Consider the following 17,836-nt stretch of genomic DNA (forward strand, 5'->3'; position numbering starts at 1 on the left):
TCCGCTGGCTGGGCCACGTACACCGCATGTCAGATGGAAGGATCCCGAAAGACCTGCTGCACGGGGAACTGGCCTCCGGCAAGAGAGCACAAGGGCGGCCCCATCTTCGTTTCAAAGACGTTTGCAAGAGAGACATGAAGTCACTGAACATGAACGTCAAGAGGTGGGAGGACATCGCAAGCGATCGCTCTCACTGGAGGCTGGAACTACGCAGAGGTCTATAAAGAGGAGAAGAGAAGCTGAGGCTTGCTGCTGAAGAAAAGCGCACTCATTGGAAAAACAGCACCAAGGCAACACTGGAGGACAGCGCCTTCAAGTGCAGTCACTGCAGCCAAGACTGTCACTCCCGTGTGGGCCTCCACAGCCACAACAGATGCTGCTCTAACACAGACTGAAGCAAGACTTTCCAGGCACAGATCCATGGTCTCGCGAGACTAACGGATGCCACCACAGGTTAGGGATAGTAAGTTGTGGGCACACTATGTTGGTGCTGGAGGTGTGGTGACACTCGTAGGCTGCCCCAGCACATCCTCGAACTGTGTTGGTTGTTGACACAAATGATGCATTTCACTGTAGTTTTGATGTACGTGTGACAAATAAAGCTAATCTAATCTAATCTAATTTAATCTAATCCCTGCCTCACATCTGATTGGGTGTCCCCTTTGGGTTGTCTGTATGTAATGTAGGCAGGCAAAGACCTGAATCTTATTATTCATTTTGTTTACTTTGAGATACAGTACGGTATCAGGCCCCAGTTACACACACCCAATCAATTAATCTGCTACCTGCTAGCCCATTCGTCTTTGGGCTGTGGGAGGAAACCGGAGCACCTGGAGGAAACCCACGCGGTCACAGGGAGAACGTACAACTCCTTACAGACCATGGTGGGAGTTGAACCAGGTTGCTGGTGTTGTAGTGTCTTGGTAACTGCTGTGCAACAATTTCAATATTCCGTTTCCAGCACGGGCCCCACAAGACCGTAAGGCACAGGAGCAGAATTAGGCCATTCACCCTATTGAGTCTTCTCTGCCATTCCATCACGACTTGTGTATTATCCCTTTCTCTTCCCTTCTGCCGTTACTAAACAAGAACCTTGGAGAGATTCCGAGCAAGACACACAAAACGCTGGAGGAACTGAGCAGGCCAGGCAGCATCTATGGAAATGAATAAACAGTCGACGTTTCGGGCCAAGACCCTTCATCAGGACTGGAGAAAAATAGATGAGGAGTCTGAGTAATAGGGTGGGGGGAGGGGAGGAAGAAGTACAAGGTTGTAGGTGATAGGTGAAACCGGGAGGGGGAGGGGGTGAAGTAAAGAGCTGGGGTGTTAAGTGCAAGAATACAGAAGCCTTGCTGTAACTGAATAGAATTTTTAGCCCAGGGGTTCTCAACTGGGGTCCTCAGACTCCTCCGTTATTGGTAAAGGTCCACGGCATAAAAGGGTTGCGAATCCCTGCTTTACAAACAAGAGCAAATCTGCAGATGCTGGAAATCTGAGCAACACACACAAAATGCTGGAGGAGCTCAGCAGGCCAGGCAGCATCCATGAAAAAGAGTAAACAGTCGATGTTTCGGGCTGAGACCCTTTGGCAGGACAGGAGAAAAAAAGCTGAGGAGTAGATTTAAAAGGGTGGGGTAGGGGAGAGAGAAACACAAGGTGATGGGTGAAACCTGAAGGGGGAGGGGTGAAGTAAAGAGCTGGGAAGTTGATTGTGAAGGAGACACAGGGCTGGAGAAGGGAGAGTCTGATAGAAGAGGACAGAAGGCCATGGAAGAAAGAAAAGGGGAGGGAAGGAGCTCCAGAGGGAAGCGATGGGCAGGCCAGGAGTTAAGGTGAGAGAGGGAAAAGTGAATGGGGAATGATGAAGTGGGGGCACTGTAGGAAGTTCAAGAAATCAATGTTCATGCCATCAGATTGGAGGCTACCCAGGCAGAATACAAGGTGTTATTCCTCCAAACCGAGTGTGACCTCATCATGGCAGTAGAGGAGGCCATGGATTGACATATTGGAATGGGAGTGGGAAGTGGAAATAAGGTGGGTGGCACTGGGAGATCCTGCTTTTTATAATCCAATCACAAACAGAAAGTCTGCAGATGCTGGAAATCCAAGCAACACACACAAAATGCTGGAGGAACTCAGCAGGCCAGGCAGCATCTATGGAAAAGAGTATGGTTGCTATTTCGGACCAAGGCTCAGTCAAGCGGGATCTCCCAGTGGCCACCCATTTTAATTCCACTTCCCATTACCATTCCGATGTGTCCATCCATGGCCTCCTCCACTGTTGTGATGAGGCCACACTTAGGTTGAAGGAACAACACTTTATATTCTCCTCCCTCTGGTTCTCCTCCCCCCCCCTTTCTTTCTTCCATGGCCCCCTGTCCTCTTCTATAAGACTTCCCCTTCTCAGGCCCTGTATCTCTTTCACCAATCAACTTCCCAGCTCTTTACCTCATCCTTCCCCCTCCCGGTTTCACCCACCACCTTATGTTTCTCCATCCCCTCCCCCACCTTTTAAATCTACTTCTCAGCTTTTTTCTCTCCAGTCCTGCTGAAGAGCCTTGGACCGAAAGATCGACTGTGCTCTTTTCCATAGGTGCTGCCTGGCTTGCTGAACCCCCGCTTTAGCTAGCCCTCACTTGGACTATCTTGTGCAGTTCTGGTTACCCCATATCAGGGAGGGCGTAGAGAGGGCGCAGAAGAGATTCAATAGGATGTTGCCTGGATTAGAGAGCATGAGCTATATGGAGAGGTTGGACAGATTTTGGTTATTCTCCTTGGAGTGGGAGAGGGGAGACATGATAAAAGTTTTTATAATTATGAAAGACACAGATAAGGTAAACAGTCAGAATCCATTCCCCAGGATAGAAATTATTTTTAACAGTATGGAAGAACAGAGGGCTCTTGGGGTCCAAGTGCTCAGATCCTTCAGATTATCTAAGTAGGTTATCAGGATGATTAAGAAGGCCTGTGAGTGTTGTCCTTCATTAGTCGGGGGATTGAGTTCAGGAGCATGAGGTTATGTTGCTGCTCTGTTGTGACTGTGATTGACGTCACTGGAGAGACACTGAAGCTGGTGATATCGAAGTTTTTATCCATCACCACGAGCAAGCATTCTCATGGACAGACTTGCGGCAGAGTCCCTCAAACTCAAAAGTACGTCACATGTAAGTACCCACAAGATCAATAGCTGATTCTACGCAGTTTCATCGACATTGTTTACTTCAGTACTTTGGCTGACAAATGGTTCCTTTGAGATGCATAGTGGAAGCACATTGTGAGTGATAAGTCACCTCTGAAAGTTTAACTGCCTTTGTTGAAAGCAAAACAATTAGCACAGACATTCTAAAAGATTCTGAGAACAGAGAGCTAGAAGTCATGTTGTCAGGTCTACAGAAATAGTCCTGAATAGACAAATATGCTGAGCACACAAAAAGTTATTGAAGACGGAGAACCAGCCATCAGAGTACATGACAGATCAGCTGCTGGTTGCATCTATACCTGTGTCCACGTTGGGCCTGCTAAGTGACATCACCATTCTGGTCTTCTAACTTGAACTCAAGTCACAATGGTGCAAATAGTTTAGCCTATGTTACCTAGTTTGATGCAACCCCATTTTGTTTTAGGGTTTCGCGGATGTACAGTATATATGAACGTCTCAGGGTCACCATTTTGCAAACCATATCTCTTAGACTGTGGGACAGTTTTACTTCAATTTACAGTAAAAATTGAAGACTAATTGCAAACTTCCTGAACTTATTTACATTTATAAAGTGAACTGAAGACTGATTCTTGTTTGAATTAATATCTGTCATATTCACATAAACCCAGAGTATTCTGAATGCTCTATAAAACTTTGGTCAGGCTACATGAGTATTACTGTACATATCTGGGTTTGTGACAATCTTAAAGACACTATCTTAGGGATAGATCTATTAGCTTGTAAAACTCAGATTCAGATGTATTTATTTATTTATCACATGTACACCGAAGCATACAATAAAATGTGTTGTTTCCATTAACAACCACACACCTTAAACTTCCAGTTTAAGATGATGCTACAGATGTGATGTGACAGCTTACTGCTCGTTCAAAAGGCAAGGAATCTGACTAAAAACATCATTAGTAACACTTTTGGGATGTAAATAGTGGTCGACTATCACGAAAACAATGAAGAGGTGAGCAAAGGCAAAGTGAACTCGAGGAATGAGCTGTGCTGGTACGATGCAAAATTGGAGCAGATGGAGTTGGAGTGAAAGATTCGGAGAGGAGGAGTTGAGGCAGAGGAGATTTCATGTCTGTCCAACTAACCCAGGCGCAAGGTTGGATCGCTCTAAGTGCTGAGGTGAATTGGAGAGGTTGAGAATGGCTTCAGGCTGGGTGACGTGGTGTAGGCCCAGGGCATTTTGCTGTCCGGGTCCTAATGCGAGGCACAATCCACTGTTTGCACAATTTGAACGCTGGCCCAGATAGACTGGAAAGGCAGGGTGTTGGGTCTGGTGGCGAGGCGCGGGCTGATTTCACACTATGAGGCCGGCCCGGCTGCCGTGCTTCGTGTCTGCAAGCTTCGCAGCAATTTGCCCTGATGATATGATGAGCTGAGACTGAGGTTTCGGGTCTACTCTGGACTGCTCCAAGGATTTGGATCTTAAGATTCAGTCTGGTTGTCTCACTTCTACTGTTGCATGATTTGTGTTTTTTTTTCTCTTTCTCTGTGCCTTGGTTGTTGGTCTTTCTTTTTTAATTGAATTCTTACTTTGTGGGTGTCTGTAAACAGACAAATATCAAGGCTATATAATTTGAGCATTCTTTGAAATTAAATGTACTTTTAATCTTAAATCTTTGAATCTTGACCTGTGAATTTGCTGTCACACATTCCGGCGCCAACATAACATGTCTACCATGTTCAGCAGAACAACAACAATATAACAAGCCCCTTCCCTAAACACAGGAGATCTGCAGATGCTGGAAATCCAGAGCAACACAAACACAATGTTGGAGGAACTCAGCAGGCCAGGCAGCATCTACGGAGGGGGAGGGGGATGATGGAAGAAGCTGGGAGGTGATAGATGGAAATGGTAAAGGGCTGGAGAGGAAGGAATCTGATAAGAGAGAGGAGAGTGGACCATGGGAGAAAGGGAAGGAGGAGAAGACCCAGGGGGAGGTGATGGGCAGGTGAGGAGAAGAGGTAAGATGTAAGAGGGGTCAGAGTGGGAAACTGAAGAAGAGAGAAGTGGAACCTTGAGGACACTGCTCCACTTTCTGCCAAAGGGAGGGTTACTCCCAAAGAATCAGAATCAGGTTCAATATCACTGGCATATGCTGCAAAATATGTTGATTTGTGGAAGCAGTACAGTGCAATACTTAATAAAAATGATAAATTACAATACAAAGTATATCTACAAATTAAATAAGTAGAGCAAAAAGAGAGCAAAAGAAAGAAGAAAACAGTGAGGTAGTGATCATGGGTTCACTGTCCATTCAGAAATCTGATGGTGGAGGGGAAGAAGCTGTTCCTGAAACAGTGAGTGTGAGTCTTCAGGTTCCTTCCGTCCAGTGGCAGGGCTCACCCTCCTGTGTGTGGCAGAGGTATTGCTGCCATGGATTTAGTTGGCGTCGGCTGGTTTGTGGCGGAGGGCAGGTCCTGCTTCTTGCCAATCCATGCTCCACACAACACCCACGAATATTGCTGGAACGAATACGAAGGTCCGCTTCATCCACAAAAAAAGCAGGATTTCCCGGTGGCCAACCATTCTAATTCCAATCCCCATTCCCATTCGGACATGTTGATCCATGGCCTCTTCTGCCACAATGAGACCACTCTCAGGGTGGAGGAGCAACACTTCAAATTCCGTCTCGATAGCCTCCACACTGATGGCCCGAACATTGATTTCTCCAAATTTTAGTAATTATTCCCCCTCCCCCTTCCCTCTTCTTCAATTCCCCACTTTGGCACCTTCTTATCTCTTCTCCTCACTTGCCAGTCACTTCCCCCCGATGCTCCTCCTTCCCTTTCTCCCGTGGCCCACTTTCCTCTGAGAGATTCCTTCTTCACCAGCCCTTTACCTTTTCCACCAACCATCTCCCAGCTTCTTACTTCATTCCCCCTCCCCCATTTACCTTTTCCACCAACCATCTCCCAGCTTCTTACTTCATTCCCCCTCCCCCATTTACCTTTTCCACCAACCATCTGCCAGCTTCTTACTTCATTCCCCCTCCCCCATTTACCGACTTCACCAATCATCTTCCAGCTTGCCCTCCTCCCTCTTCCCCCACCTTCTGATTCGGGCATCTTTCCCCTGCCTTCCCAGTCCTGATGACGGGTCTCAATCCGAAACACTGACTGTTTATCCATCTCCATAGATGCTACCTGACCTGCTGAGCTCCTCCAGCATTTTGCTTGTCTGTGTTGCTCTGATTTCCAGCACCAGCAGGATCTCCTGTGTTCAAGAAGGCATATGGTGTGCTGGCCCTCTATAGTCAGGGGATTCAGTTCAAGTACTCTGAGATACTGCTGAAGCTGCAGTAGTAATGCGATCGAGTCGACTATGATGATCTCCTAAGGGGTTGTCTGTTGGCGGGTCCTCGAGTGGCTACAGAGACCGATCCAGGATCCACATATTCTGCAGCAGTGTGGGCAAGAGCAAGTGGTGGCTGGGCCTTTTGGTTGTCCAGTTTCTTCTTCCACAGGTATCGCCCGTTCTCTATGGCAAGCAGAGGTGATTCTCATGTAGTTAGACCTCCTCTCGAACAGAATTCTTGCAGCTCTATAAAACCCTGGTTAAACCATACTTGTGATATAGTGTTTTCATTCTGCTCCTCTCAGTATAGGAAGGATGTGGAAGCTTTAGAGAGGGTGCAGAGGAGATTTTCCAGGATGCTGCCTGGACTAGAGGGCATGGCTTATCAGGAGAGGTTGAGTGAGTTAGGGCGTTTCTCTTTGGAGTGAAGGAGGATGAGAGGTGACAATAGAGGTGTACAAGATAAGAGGCATAGATTGGGTGGACAGCCAGAGAATTTTTCCCAGGGTGTGAATGTCTAATACAAGGGGACATCGTTTTAAGGTGATTGGAGGAAAGTTTTGGCGGAATGTCAGAGGTAGGTTTTTTTACACAGAGAGTGATGGGTGTGTGGCACACCCTGCCAGGAGTGGTGGTAGAGACAGTTAAGAAACTCTGAGACAGGTAAAAATGATAGAAAAATAGGGAGCCATATAGAAGCGAAGGGTCTGATTGATCTTGGAGTAGGTTAAAAGGTCAGCACAGCATTGTGGGCTGAAGGGCCTGTACTGTGCTGGAATATTCTATGTTCCATGTTCCCAGGTTACACAAAGAACTTTAGTTTGAAATAGAGCTTACGACCAACTCTTTTCTTGTGATGCAGAAGCAGGAAACAGATGTGCTGCCTCAGTCCCAGGAGATCTTTGAACTACTACATCACCAGTGGCTCTCTACCCACAGTGGATGGTGCAACGATGGTAGATCAGGGCAGTACTCATCTCTGCTCGGTAAGGAAAGCACAACCTGAATTTCTGTAATGTCTTTCAGCTCGCCTGTACTTCCCAATGCATATTACGAATAGCTGTGATCGCTGTAACGCTGAGGAAGCATTTCAATAAATCTATTTACCACAAATGCAATGGGTGTAGAGGAGGCCACATTCAAGTTGGAGGAGCAACACCTGATATTCCATTTGGGTAGTGTCGAAGGTGATGGCATGAACATCAATTTGTCCTTCTGGTAATTTCTCCCCCACTCCCGCGTTCTCTCATTTTTCATTTCCCATTCTGGTTCCCCCTTCACCTCTTCCTTTCCTCCTCTGCTGCCTGTCACTTTCCTCTGGTTCCCCTCCCCCTTGCCTTGTCCAAGGTCCACTGTCCTTTCCAATCAGATTCCTTCTTCTTCAGCCCTTTACCTCCTCCACCTATCATCTCCCAGCTTTTTACTTCATCACCCCCTCCTAACCACCCACCTTCCCCATCACCTGATCTCACCTATCACCTGCCAGCTTTACTCATCCCCTTCCTCCCCCCCCACTGTTATTGACATCTGCCACCCTCCCTCTCCAGTCCTGATGTAGGGTTTCCTCAAAATGTCAACTCTCCATTCCCCTCCACAGGTGCTGCCTGACCTGATTTCCTCCAGCATTTTTTGTGCGTAATCCCAGATATGGTGTCTTTAGGAAGGTGATTGGGTTGGAGAACATTGCCTTGCTGGTCCTTTGCACGTACTGACTACCTGGGGGGGGGGGGGTGCGCTGCGTGTGTGCTATTTAATCTTTTGTCCTGATCTTCCACAGAAGCCCTTAATCTAGAACTTTCCGGGAGCCACCAACCACTTGGAACCCAGAAGCGCTTTGGACAACAGCCATTGGACCAAAACGGTGGGGAAGAAGGGAAGCCTTCATCGCCAAAGGAGAACTTGACCAGAGGACAAGACTCAGAGACCACAGGCAGGTGAGGTCCCAGTACATAATTAAATAGTGCAGCAGACTCGATGGGCTGATTCTGGTCCTGTATGTTATGGACCTATGGACTATTGAAGGAGGGTAGGAGGTGACTTGTTAGAAATGTATTCCGTCCAATTGCACTCACCCCCATCATTGCAAAGTGCTTTGAGAGACTGGTTCTATCACATCTGAAATCCTATCTGCTCTCTACCCTGGACCCCCATCAATTTGCCTATCGCATCAACAAGTCAACAGAGGACACCATCTCCATGGCACTTCACTCTGCCCTGACCCACCTGGACAGCCCCAACTCTTACGTCAGAATGCTGTTCATTGACTTTAGTTCGGCATTCAATACTGTGATCCCCTCCAAGCTGATCGCCAAACTTCGCCAGCTTGATATCAGTGTATCCCTCTGCAATTGGACCTTGGACTTTCTGACTAACAGACCCCAATCAGTTAAGTTAGACAACCTCTCCTCCTCCACTCTCACCCTGAACACTGGCGTGCCTCAAGGCTGTGTGCTGAGCCCTCTTCTGTACTCCCTTTTCACCTATGACTGCGTTCCTGTACATGGTTCTAACTCCATAATCAAGTTTGCAGACGACACCACGGTGGTTGGCCTGATCAGAGGGGATGACGAGATGGCCTACAGGGACAAGGTCCAGCAGCTGGCCGTGTGGTGTGCCGACAACAATCTGGCTCTTAACACCCAGAAAACCAAGGAGATCATTGTTGTCTTCAGGCATGCTAGGAGCCACACTCACGTCCCCATGTATATCAACGGAACTGTAGTGGAGCATGTATCAAGCTTCAAATTCCTTGGTGTCCACATTTCTGAGGATCTCACCTGGTCCCTGAGCTCCTCCATCCTGATCAAAAAGGCGCAACATCAAGAAAGCTCACCTCTGTCCCAGGATACTGACGGATTTTTGCCGCTGAACCATTGACAGCATACTCACCAACTGCTTCTCAGTGTGGTATGGCAATTGTCCAGTATCAAAGCGCAAAGCACTCCAGCGGGTGGTGAAAATTGCCCAGCGGATTATCGACACCCAATTGCCCACCGTTGAGAACATCTACCATAAACGCTGCCTGGGCAGGGCGAAAAGCATTATCAAGGTTCATCTCTCCCTAACCATGGACATTTTACTCTCCTCCCATCCGGTAGGTGCTACAGGAGCCTCCGCTCCCGTACCAGCAGGCACAGGAAGAGCTTCTTTCCTGAGGCTGTGACCTTGCTGAACCTCACATCACAGCGCTAAGCAGTATTACACCCATATTGTACTGTCTCAGTTCTTTTATATTTGTGTGCTGTAGCACTTTTTTTATTCACAGTTATTTTGTAAATAACACTATTCTTTGCATTTCTGGTCAGAAGCTAAATGCATTTCATTGGCTTTGTATCTGTACTCGGCACAATGACAATAAAGTTGAATCTAATCTAATGTATAGGATAGTAAGAGTGCTCAGCCAGTGAAGAAGCTGCCCCTGATGTCCCTGTTGAATCTCTCACCTCTAATTTTAAACCTATGCTCTCTTGTATTGAGCACCCCCTTCCTGGGAAAAAGACAATGTGCTTTGACCCTGTTTTTGACCCTCATGATCTTATTTACCTCCAACTGATCACCCCTCAGCCTCCTACGTTCCAGGGAATAAAGTCCCAGTCCACACCACCTCTTCTTGCCACTCAGACCCTCGAGTCCAGGCAGCATCCTGGTAAATAGGGTGATTTAAAATGGAGATTGATGAGTTCTTGATTAGTCAGGGCATTAAGGTTTATGGGGAGAAGGCTGGAGAATGGGGTTGAGTGGGAGAATAAATCAGTCCTGATCAATGAATCGAAACTCGATGGGCTGAGTGGTCTAATTTTTCTCCAATGTCTTAAATCTTTTCTGCACTCTGAATCTGTTGGCATTGTTTCTCAGTAATGTTTAGAGAGAAGTAAGCATCGGGTTGGCGGAGTTGTGTGGATAGTGCAGAAAAGGGCTTCCCAACTTCTTTATGCCACGGCCCAATACCACTAAGCAAGGGGTCCGTGGAGCCTAGGCTGGGAACCCCTGGTGTTGTATGTAGGATTCATTGGGACATTGACTGGATGCAGAGCTGGGCTGACAAGTGGCAGATGGAGTTCAATGCAGATAAAGTGTGAAGTGATTCACTTTGAAAGGTTGAATTTGAAGGCAGAGTGCAGAGTTAATGGCAGGATTCCTGACAGTGGATAGAAACAAAGAGATCTTGGGGTCCATGTCCATAGGTCCCTCAAAGTTGCCGCAATGGGTTGATGGGATGGTTAAGAAGGTGTACTGTGTGTTGGTCTTCATTAGTCAGGGGAATGAGTTCAAGAGCCACAGGATAATGTTGCAGCTCTGTAAAACTCTGGTTAGACCACACTAAGAGTATGTGTTCAGTTCTGGTCTTTTCATGTTGGGAAAGATGTGGAAGATTTGGAGAGGGTGCAGAGGATGTTTACCAAGACGCTGCCTGGTTTAAAGGGCATATAAGGAAAAACTGAGTGAGCTAGGGCTTGAGGGAGGAGCTGGCCAAAGTTGATTGGAAGGGGACACTAGCAGGGATGCTGGCAGAGAACAATGGCTGGAGTTTCTGGGAGCAATTTGGAAGGCACAAGAAGAGGAAGTATTCTAAAAGCAGGATGATACAACCATGGCTGATAAGGGAAGTCAAAGCCAATATAAAAACAAAAGAGAAGCTTTTTGTATGATGCACGACTCCGGGGTTGTACACCTAATGGGTTCTTCTTCTTCTCACTTTTCTGCTTAGTAGGTTTTTTTTGTTATCACAAAATTTTTTTCAAACTTTAAGATAATGTCTTTTTTGAGACATTGTAAATGTTGTTACTTCAATGTACTCATTATTTCTTTTGTATAACAATAAAAAGATTTGAAAAGAAAGAATAAAAACAAAAGAGAGACCACGTAATAGATCAAAAATTAATGGAAAGTTAATGGATTGCAAAATTTTTAAAAACCAACAGAAGGCAACTAAAGGGCCTAGTTCCAGTACCCAAGAAGACATGTCCCACCATGCCCAGTGACTGCACACGTTATGAAATCATTAGAAAGACTGGTCCTGAAACACCTCCAGGCCATCGTAAATCCATCTCTGGACCCCTTGCAGTTTGCTTACCAACCACATATTGGAGTCGAGGATGCTGTTATCTTCCTGCTTCAATGGGCTTACACCCATCTGGATGAGCCAGGCAGCACTGTGAGAATCATGTTCTCTGATTTCTCCAGTGCTTTTAACACCATATGACCTACTTTATTAGGAAGTAAATTCACGGAGATGCAGGTGGATGCTCTACTGATGTCCTGGATTACAGACGACCTGTCCAGACAGGCACGGTATGTGAGATTGCAGAGCCGTGTATCAGGTACCGTGGTTAGCAGCACAGGGGTATCTCAGGGGACTGTCCTGTCCCCCTTTCCCGTTCACTGTCTACACCTCGGACTTTAGATACAACTCGGAGTCCTGCCACCCACCCTCAGCAGTTTTCAGGCGATTTGGCAGTTGTGGGCTGTATCAGCCGGGGTCAAAAGGCTGAGTACAGAAGAATGCTGGACAACTTTGTTGTGTGGTGTGGGCTGAATCAGCTGCAGCTCAACATCACTAAGACAAAGGAGTTGGTGGTGAACTTCAGGAAGGTGAAAACACCCTGCATTCCCATCTCCATCAAGGAAATGGGCGTGGAAGTCATCTAGGACTACAGATACCTGGGAACTTACTTAGACAATAAACTGGACTGGACTGAAAATACAGGGGCTCTGTACTAGAAGGGACAGAGTTGACTGTACTTCCTGAGGAGGCTCCTGTCATTCAACGTCTGCAGATATTCTGCAAGTCAGTGGTGGCTAGCATTCTATTCTATGCCGTAGTCTGCTGGGGCAGCAGGGTGAGAGCAGCTGACACCAAGAAGATCGATAAGCTCGGCAGGAAGGCTGGTTCTGTTCTGGGAGTGGAACTGGATTCCCTGGTGGTTGTGTCTGAGAGGAGGATGCTGAAGAAGCTATGGAGCATCATGGACAATCCCTCTCACCACCTCCGTGACAAATAGAGGAGCACCTTTAGTAACAGACTGATTCCACCGAGGTGCTCCACTGAATGCCACAAGAAATCCTTTCCCCTGTTGCTATAAGACTCTACAATTCCTCTTCCTTGAGTATATAGGCATATGGTTTCATTGCACATCTGTATTTTACACTATTACTTTTTAGTGCACATTTTGTATTCTTTTTTGTACCTCAATGCTTACATTTTGTATTTTAAAATATATATTTCTGACTGCGCAATCTTGCAGTAATAATTTCCTTCGGGATAAATAAACCTTGATCTTATCTTAAAAAACCATAAGGAGGGGTTAAAGATGGAATAGAAGGTAAGCTGGCCAATAATATCAAAAATTATACCAACATTTTTTTCATATATACAAAGAGTGAAAGAGAGGTGAGAGTAGATATTGGACCGCTGGAAAATAGTGCTGGAGAGATAGTAATTGGGGAAAGGAAATGGCGTTCAAACAGAATAAGTGTTAAGCATCACACCCATGGGTCCTCGCGTGGGTCCCAGCTGTACCTGCCTGTTTGTCGGCTACATGGAACAGTCTATGTTCCAAGCCTACAATGGTGACCGTCCCACACTTTTCCCATGCTACATCAATGACTTCATTGGTGCTGAACTCGTTGATTTCATTCACCTTGCCTCCACCTTCCACCCTGCCCTCAAATTTACCTGCTCTATTTCTGCCACCTCCCTCCCCTTTCCCAATCTCACTGTCTGTATCTCTGGAGACAACTTAAACAATGATGTCAATTATAAACTCACAGACTCTCAGAGCTTCCTGGACTATACCTCTTCCCACCTAGTTACTTGTAAAAATGCTATCCTCTTCTCTCAATCTCTCTGTCTCCACCACATCTGCTCTCATGACGAAGCTTCTCATTCTAGAACGAAGGAGATGTCCTCCTTTTTCAAAGAAAGGGCCTTCCCTTCCTCCACCATCAATGCTGCCCTCAACCACGTCTCTTCCATTTCACACACATCTACTCTTACCCCATCGTCCTGTCACCCCACCAGAGTTAGGATTCCTCTTGTCCTCACCTACCACCCCACCAGCCTCCGCATCCAGCACATAATTCTCTGAAGCTTCCACCATCTCCAACAGGATCCCACCACCAACACATCCTTCCCTCCCCTCAACTTTCTGCTTTCCGCAGGGATTGCTCCCTACACGACTCCCTTGTCCATTCATTCCCCCCCCCAACCGACTGATCTCCCTCCTGCAACTTATCCTTGCAAGCAGAACATGTGCTACACCTACCCCTAACAACTCCTCCCTCACTACTATTCAGGGCCCTAAACAGTCCTTCCAGGTGAGGCAACACTTCACCTGTGAGTCTGTTGGGGTCATTTACTGTGTTCGGTGCTCCCGGTGTGGCCTCCTGTATATTGGTAAGACCTGATGTAGATTGGGAGGCCGCGTCACCGAGCAGCTATGCTCTGTCTGCCAGAAAAAGTGGGATCTCCCAGTGGCCACCCATTTTAATTCCACTTCCCATTCCCATTCTGATATGTCAATCCATGGCCTCCTCTACTGTCATGATGAGGCCACACTCAGGTTGGAGGAACAACACCTTATATTCCGTCTGGGTAGCCTCCAACCTGATGGCATGAACATTGATTCCTCAAGCTTCCAAGAATGCTCCCCACCCTTCAACATTTCCCATCCCCTTTTCCGTCTCTCACCTTTTCTCCTCACCTTCCTCTGGTGAGGAAGGTTGGATAGATTTTTTGCGTATTAGGGGAAATAAGGGTTATGGGGAAAAGGCAGGTAGGTGGAGATGTGTCCATGGCCAGAAATGAACGGTGGAGCAGGCTCGACGGGTTAGACGGCCTACTCCTGCTCCTATTTCTTATGTTCTTGCGTTCTTCAGTTCTTATGCTCCTCCCCTTTCCTTTCTTCCATAACCTTCTGTCTCTTTCACCAATCAGCTTCCCAGCTCTTTACTTCATTCCCCCCCCCCCAGGTTTCCCCTATCACCTGGTGTTTCTCTCTCCCCTCCCCCACCTTTTAAATCTACTCTTCAGCTTTCTTTCTCCAATCCTGCTGAAGGGTCTCGGGCCGAAACGTCGACAATACTCTTTACCATAGATGCTGCCTGGACTGCATCAACCTTCACTGTGGAAGACACTAGCAGTATGCCGGAAGTTTGAAAGTATCAAGAGGCAGAAGAGACTACTTTTGCTATTACTAGGGAGATGATGCTGGGAAACTGAAAGGCTAGAGGGTAAATAAGTTACCTGGACCTGATGGACTACACCTCAGGGTTCTAAAAGAGGTCAGACATCCCACCCTACAAAAACTTATTTCAGGGAGGTAGCACCATCAATTTGCAGGAGACTTCCGGGAGAGGTGGGATGTCTGCAATAGAGTAGCTCCTCAGCAGCCGGCCAGCTAGTTTAAATAACGTTAGCTATGCTAATGAACGAATGACACCTGTTAAACTCACCTCAACATGTCTTTTACAGTTTAACCCACCATGGGCAATAGAAAGGTCACTGTTGCAAACAGTGCAGCGAGCAACACTGTCATTATTTTTGACCCTTATTAGGCAGGGGTACACTTTAGGGTAGTCTGGGGTGATGTATGTTTTATATTTTCTTTTTTTGGAACACTCTGCCATAGCTCCCTGTCGCCCTCTCTCCCTCTCGTGGTCGCTCTCACGCTTTCTCTTTTGCTTTCTCTCTCACTCGCTTGCTTGCTCTCGCGCTCTCTCGCTCGCTCACTCTCAAAAAAATTGATTTCCGTGATATTGTATATAATTTGCAGGCATCAGGGAGCCACTATTCATATGTGGGGGACTCCCGGAACTTCCGGGAGAGGTGGGATGTCTGAGAGGTTGCTGAAGAGATTGCGGAGGCATTAGTAATGATCTTTCAAGAATCAATAAATCTTGGAGTACTGGAAAATTGCAAATGTTACTCCACTCTTCAAACAGGGAGGGAGGCAGAAGAAAGGAAGTTATAGGCCTGTTAGCCTGACTTCAGTGGTTGGGAGGATGTTGGAGTCAATTCTTCAGGCTGTGATTTTGGAGTACTTGGAGGCACATTACAAAATAGGCCAAAGTCAGCATTGCTTCCTTAAGGGAAAATCTTGCCTGATAAATCTGTTGGAATTTTTTGATAAAATAACAAGCAGGATAGACGAAAGAGAATCGGTGGATGTTGTACACTTGGATTTTCAGAAGGCCTTTGACAAGGTGCCACACGAGGCTGCTTAACAAGCTATGCGCGCATGGTATAACAGGAAGGATTCTAGCATGGATAAAGCAGTGGCTGATTGGCAGGAGGCGAAGAGTTGGAAATAAAAGGAGCCTTTTCTGTTTGATTGCCAGTGTTCCACAGGGGACTGTGTTGGGACCACTTCTCTTTACACTGTATGTCAATGATTTGATGGCTTTGTGGCCAAGTTTGCAGATGGTATGAATATAGATGGAGGGGCAGGTAGTGTTGAGGAAGCAGGGGGTCTGTCGCAGGTAGACGGGGGTTGTAAAGAAGGCTTTTGGCATCCTGGCATTCATAAATCAAAGTATTGAGTATAGGAGTTGGGATGTTATGGGGAGGTTGTATAAGACATTGGTGAGGCCAAATTTGGAGTATTGTGTACAGTTCTGGTCTCCTAACTATAGGAAGGATATCAGTAAGATTGAAAGCGTGCAGAGAAGATTTACCAGGATGTTGCCGAGTCTTCAGGAGTTGAGTTACGGGGAAAGATTGAACAGGTTAGAACTTTATTCGTTGGAGCGTAGAAGAATGAGGGGGAGATTTGATAGAGATTTACAAAATTATGAGGGGTATAGACAGAGTAAATGTGAATAGGCTCTTTCCACTTCAATTAGGAGAGATAAGTACGAGAGGACATGGCTTTAGGGTGAAAAGGGAAAGGTTTAGGGGGAACATTAGGCAGAACTTCACTCAGAGAGTGGTGGGAGTGTGGAACGAGCTGCCATCTGATGTGGTAAATGTGGGCTCACTCTTAAGTTTTAAGAACAAATTGGATAGATACATGGATGGGAGAGGCCTGGAGGGTTATGGACTGGATGCAGGTTAATGGGACTAATGGAATAATGTTTTGGCACAGACTAGAAGGGCTGAATGGCCTGTTTTCTGTGCTGTAGTGTTCTATGATTCTGTGGTTCTATGTTTGATGGGCCTGTACTCACTAGAGTTTAGAAGAATGAGGGGAATCTCATTGAAACCTACAGAATGTTGAAAGAGCTTAAGAGAGTGGATGTGGAGAGAATGTTTCCTGTGGTGGGAGAGTCTAGGACCAGAGAACACAATCTCGGAATAGAGGGACATCCATTTAGATCAGAGATGAGGAGGGATTTCTTTAGCCAGTAGGTGATGAATCTGTAGAATTCATTGCCACTGGTGGCCGTGGAGGTCAGGTCATTCAGAAAAATGGGGTTCAGGAGAATGGGGTTGAGGAGGGTGGGGTTCAGGAGAATGGGGTTCAGGAAGATGGGGTTGAGGAGGATCGGGTTGAGGAGGATGGGGTTCAGGAGGATGGGGTTGAGGAGAATGGGTTTCAGGAGAATGGGGTTCAGGAGAATGGGGTTGAGGAGGATGGAGTTGAGGAGAATGGGGTTGAGGAGGATGGAGTTGAGGAGGATGGAGTTGAGGAGGGTGGGGTTGAGGAGGATGGGGTTCAGGAGAATGGGGTTGAGGAGGATGGGGTTCAGGAGGATGGGGTTGAAGAGGATGGGGTTCAGGAGGATGGGGTTGAGAATGGGGTTCAGGAGAATGGGGTTGAGGAGGATGGGGTTGAGGAGAATGGGGTTCAGGAAGATGGGGTTGAGGAGAATGTGGTTGAGGAGAATGGGGTTCAGGAAGATGGGTTTGAGGAGAATGGGGTTGAAAGGGATGTGGGTCAGCCATAATCAAATGTCAGAGCAGTCTCGAAGGATGTTACAGAGAAAGGTTGAACAAGTTGAGTCTTTATTCTTTGGAGCGTAGAAGGTTGCGGGGGACTTCATAGAGGTATTTAAAATTATGAGGAGGATAGATAGAGTTGACGTGGATAGGCTTTTTCCATTGAGAGTGGGGGAGATTCAAACAAGAGGACATGAGTTGAGAGTTAAGGGGCAAAAGTTTAGGGGTAACACAAGGGGGAACTTTACTCAGAGAGTGGTAGCTGTGTGGAACAAGCTTCCAGCAGAAGTGATAGAGGCAGGTTTGATGTTGTTTAAAAAAAAAATTGGATAGGTATACGGACAGGAAAGGAATGGACGGTTACGGGCTGAGTGCAGGTAGATGGGACTAGGTGAGAGTAGCGTTCGGCGCGAACTAGAAGAGCCGAGGTGGCCTGTTT

The 17,836-nt window shown here is 46.8% G+C and overlaps 1 protein-coding gene across 1 annotated transcript in view; it reads left to right on the forward strand.

Annotated features, from left to right (window-relative positions):
* The window catches only part of mrvi1 (murine retrovirus integration site 1 homolog), a 272,971-nt gene that overhangs the window by 127,543 nt on the left and 127,592 nt on the right, over positions 1-17,836 (forward strand). Inside the window, exons 12-13 of the mRNA XM_072271388.1 lie at positions 7,381-7,504; positions 8,296-8,452. Coding sequence (XP_072127489.1) covers positions 7,381-7,504; positions 8,296-8,452 — 281 coding nt within the window. The remainder of the gene's footprint in view (positions 1-7,380; positions 7,505-8,295; positions 8,453-17,836) is intronic.

The sequence above is a fragment of the Mobula birostris genome, chromosome 11 (assembly GCF_030028105.1).
Source record: "Mobula birostris isolate sMobBir1 chromosome 11, sMobBir1.hap1, whole genome shotgun sequence".
NCBI classification, from domain to species: domain Eukaryota; kingdom Metazoa; phylum Chordata; class Chondrichthyes; order Myliobatiformes; family Myliobatidae; genus Mobula; species Mobula birostris.